General features: G+C 46.9%; 1 protein-coding gene across 1 annotated transcript; it reads left to right on the top strand.

Annotated features, from left to right (window-relative positions):
* Nucleotides 1-3,426: 3,426 nt before the first annotated feature.
* Nucleotides 3,427-4,071, top strand: LOC308285266 (kelch domain-containing protein 3-like; the record flags this gene model as incomplete). The annotated part of the gene is made up of 1 exon (XM_080725983.1): nt 3,427-4,071. The coding sequence occupies one exon, from the start codon at nt 3,427-3,429 to the stop codon at nt 4,069-4,071; it is 645 nt and encodes a 214-aa protein (XP_080582109.1).
* Between the last annotated feature and the right edge of the window lie 299 nt (nt 4,072-4,370).

The following is a 4,370-nucleotide window of genomic DNA, read 5'->3' as shown; positions in this document are numbered from 1 at the left end:
GTCTGTTCAATTGTATTTATTTAAAAGAAATCTGAAACATGAATTTGACTTCTATAACACAGCTAATATTGATCATATGGATGTATGTTATCCTCATGTGTACCATATGGGTTCCTGTGCTTGTTCCCAGCCTCCTCCACTAAAACTCCAGCAAAGTTTAACCGAGCAGTAAACACAATCTATTCTTTTTTTTAGTCCGCCTCCTCCCAGCCTGTCCCACTCAGAAACACAGTTTACATTTTGCTTTATCTGGACTTTATCATACTTTTGTTGGGCCGTGACGTTGGTGTAGTGGTTGGTGCACATGCCCTTGGTGCGGAAGGTCACATGACACTTTGACCAGACCATAAGTGGGCCAATTTCCATGATTGGTCAGGTTTCACTTCACTATGAAACGGGCAAACCGGGCGCAAACCTCCAGCAACTAGAAAGATGCAACTGGAAATTGCAAGTGTGGTTGCCGACGTGACTTTATTCTGCAGCAAGCTAACTGTCATATGAAGCTCCACCAATACTCCAGCTAGCACCACTCCCAAATGTTTTCCCCCCAATTTCCAATTGCATCTGATTCAAGGTAAAAACCTGTTCACAAATAAAGTTTAATCTAGAATAAATGTTTATCTAGAATAAATAAAGTTTCCCAAGGACTACAGTGTGTTGCCATGTTGGGCAACACTAATTGCGACCGTAGGTCGCATTTACTATCAAACCCTGCACAAAGTGTAAGTCCGTCAGTCAGTCAGTCTGTCTGTCACACCTCACACGTCACACTCTTGCCCTGCTCATATCTCCGCAACCGTTGCCCCGATCCATGCCAAATTTTGCACACACGTTCCTTACCTGCCAAACTACAACCTCCAAGGACCCCCGGAGCTCCAGGGACCCCCAGGTCCCTGGGGGACCCCCAGATGTAAAAAATGACCAAATGTGCTAAACTGAGCAAATGACCACCCCAACGGGGCTGCTCACGGGGAATTCCCGGGGACCACCCACTCCTGGTGCTCCAGAACGGATGCAAAAGTGGTGGCGCCCCCAGTGGAGGACCCCCTACACTGCAGCTCACATAAAATGCCGTAACTCCGGCTAGGAGCGACCGGGACAGCCGGGGCCGGTACCTATTCGTCCGCCTTGCCGGCGCGGAGACCCCACCCCTCATTTCTCACATGGCCCTCTTCTAGCGCCACCATGAGGCCGATTCTTGCAAAACACATTTTTGGACACTGCTCCTACAATTTTTGCCCTAAAATCACGCAAATCGGTACACAGTATGTCTACACTCATCCCATCAACATGAATCTCTCCCATATAGCGCCACCTCCAGGCCGATTTTTAAAAACACATTTTTGGACACTGCTCCTACAGATTTTGCCCTAAAATCACGAAAATCACTACACAGTATGTCTACACTCATGTCATCAACATGGATCAGGAAGATTTTGGCAAAACACATTTTTGCCCTATTTGTGGAGATAAGTGACCTACGGTCGCTTATCTCCCGATTAGGGAGTCTTACTGGTAGAGTAGTGAAGTGTGACGTAATTTACATCCTACCTGGATCGCAGTTTTCTTCCCAAATTCTGAATTCCCATAGACCTTTTTTCATATTGCGTCATATAAGAACTGTGTTCCAATTCTAAACAAATTATCTCAGCGGTTTGACTCATATGGATATGAAGAATCAACTGATGGTGAGAAAAGGCTAATGTTACTGTCGCCGAATTAGTTACATTTTCGCTATGAACAGGCTTTATCAAATATGAGTGAGAGTGGAGGTGGAATGTGCTAAGGTTGGCCTCAAACTGAATGCAAAGACTGAGGTAATCATCTATAACATCCACATGGACCATCCGCCGATTACAACATCTGATGGCAACGCTCTGCGAGAGGTCAATGACTTCAAATACTTGGGTTCCTGGATGAACTCCACAGAACAGGACCTTAAGGTCAGGAAGGCACTAGCGTGGAGGGCCCTGAATGGCATGTCAAGAGTGTGGTGTTCGAATCTCCCCCGACACATAAAGCTGAGCCTATTCCACGCCACTGTGGAGTATAACCTCCTGTATGGCTGCGAAAGCTTGACCCTGACACCGACCCTGCAGAAGTCCCTGGATGGGTGCTACACCAGAATGCTACGAGCTGTCAAGAATGTGGACCAGAACATCCACATTACCAACAAGGACCTGTACAGGTAACTGCCGAGGCTCAGCAAAAAGGTAGCAGCTAGGAGGATGAAGCTGGCCGGCCACTGCCACAGACATCGGGAGCTCCCGGCCAGCAGGCTGGTCCTGTGGGAACGAACGCGAGGGCATCGATCGCGAGGCATTCCGCGTTAACGTACGTGGACGTCCTGAAGAAGGATGCGGGAGCTGAAAGCTCTTCGGAGCTGGCCGGGTGTATGGAGAACCGGAAAGATTGGAGACTCCGACGGAAGCTCGTCTGAGGACGACCGAGAGAAAGAGAGAGAGACTATCATAAACCACACAGAGCCACCTCGCTGACAATATCGCAAAGACCGTTTGTTTATTTTTGGACCACAATGCTTATAATAGACGATTTTAAGATGATTCAATGTTATTCTCAGTAGAGAATTACTTCATTGGAACCGGGGGATGAGTGAGTCACGTCATGACTTTGTTATTCTATTATAATGTTGGTTTGAGCACCACTCAGATAGCAACATTTTTCAGGAAACTGATAGGATTTAGAAGACCTAATCTGCCTCAGGTGTTAAGTCACTTCAACGCTGCATAATATTCACACAGTGTGTGGGTGTAATCATGTAAGTCTAGCCACTTAAACCCTCTTCCTTAGTTGACTGGGATCCACCAGGGCTCTGTACTAGTAAGGATGGATCTAAATGTCATCACACAATGACATCACAACATTGTCATCACAACCAATGTACGTGTCTTAAAAGTAAACGTCCAACAAACCAAACGTCATTCAACAACTATTCCAGCAGAGTAAACTGTCCTTTAACAACCTGTTAATTATTAGTTGAACTGATTCACAGTGGTGCTGGTTTGTGAAATGTTTCACTGGACAATAGCTCTGAAAGGAGGACCTAAGACTTTCCACCATGCTGCTGTGGTGGTCAGACACAAGCTGTACTCATTTGGAGGAGTCAACAACTACCACAGGGATCAGATTGAAGTCCACGTCTTCAACACAGTGTCTTTGCGTTGGAGGAAGTTGCCCCCAGTGACAAATGGAGGAGGACAAAGTCCCATTGAGGTTCCCTCCGGGCGCGATGGCCACACAGCTGTGCTGCTAGAAGAAATTGCCTACATCTGGGGAGGAGGGATTCCTTACTGCAATGTGCTGTATGCCTTTGATGTCGACACCCAGAGCTGGTTCAAACCCAATACGTCTGGGTCTATTCCAGAAGCAAGGTATTTCCACTCAGTCTGTGTCCTGGAGAAGGTCATGTATGTGTATGGAGGAAGCACCCTAATGAATGGATGGACTAATGGCATATACAAGTTGGACACCACCATAATGGTCTGGTCTTTAATTAACACCAGAGGAACTACTCCACCTGCTTCCCACAGTCACTCTGCCACCATCATTGGAACAAAGATGTTTGTATTTGGGGGAAGGGTGAATGGGGGGAACTTAAACAACAATACAGTGTTTGACACAGAGACCAACTGTTGGCTGAAGACACCTTCTGCACAGCTTCTACCAGAAGAATGTTACAATCATTCAGCCTTTGCTTACCATGGAGAGCTGTACGTATTTGGTGGCTGGAATGGGAAACAGTTCTTCAATGATATGTGGAAATTCAATCCAGAGACCTTTTCCTGGAAGCAGGTTGAGCCCAAGGGGAAAGACCCCTGTAGGATGCGTGGGATGTGCTGTTGCATGGTGGGAGATCGTATCATCATCCATGGAGGATACAAAGAAAACAACCTACCTTCTGATGACCTGTACATCTTAGATTTAAGTCCTAGCCTGAAGACGTTATGCAAGCTAGCAGTCACTCAGCATGGTCTGGGTGAGTCTGAACTCCCACATGACATCAGGTGGGAACTGGCAACCATGACTACCAACAGCAACACAACAAAATGACAGCCCACACCACACACATGCAGATCATGTCTAAGCACACACACACACACACACACACACACACACACACACACACACACACACACACACACACACAGGTGGACGCACGCAGGCACACACGCACACACGCAGGCACACACATGAAAGTGGCTTGGAAGCTGATTGGCACTTTTTGGTTTCAGTGGTGGCCGCCATCATTAAATGGTCCATTTTGAGGGCTTAGCTGCAATTTTTTTAGCTGGTCATAGGCTACAGTAGATTTGGATTCAGGACGCCTTAATACCCCTAGGAAACATGTA

This window comes from Nannobrachium achirus (genome assembly GCF_963921795.1).
Source record: "Nannobrachium achirus genome assembly, chromosome: 5".
Taxonomy (NCBI): Eukaryota; Metazoa; Chordata; class Actinopteri; order Myctophiformes; family Myctophidae; genus Nannobrachium; species Nannobrachium achirus.
Note: the sequence above shows the minus strand (reverse complement) of the source record. Positions and strands in the feature narration are given on the sequence as shown.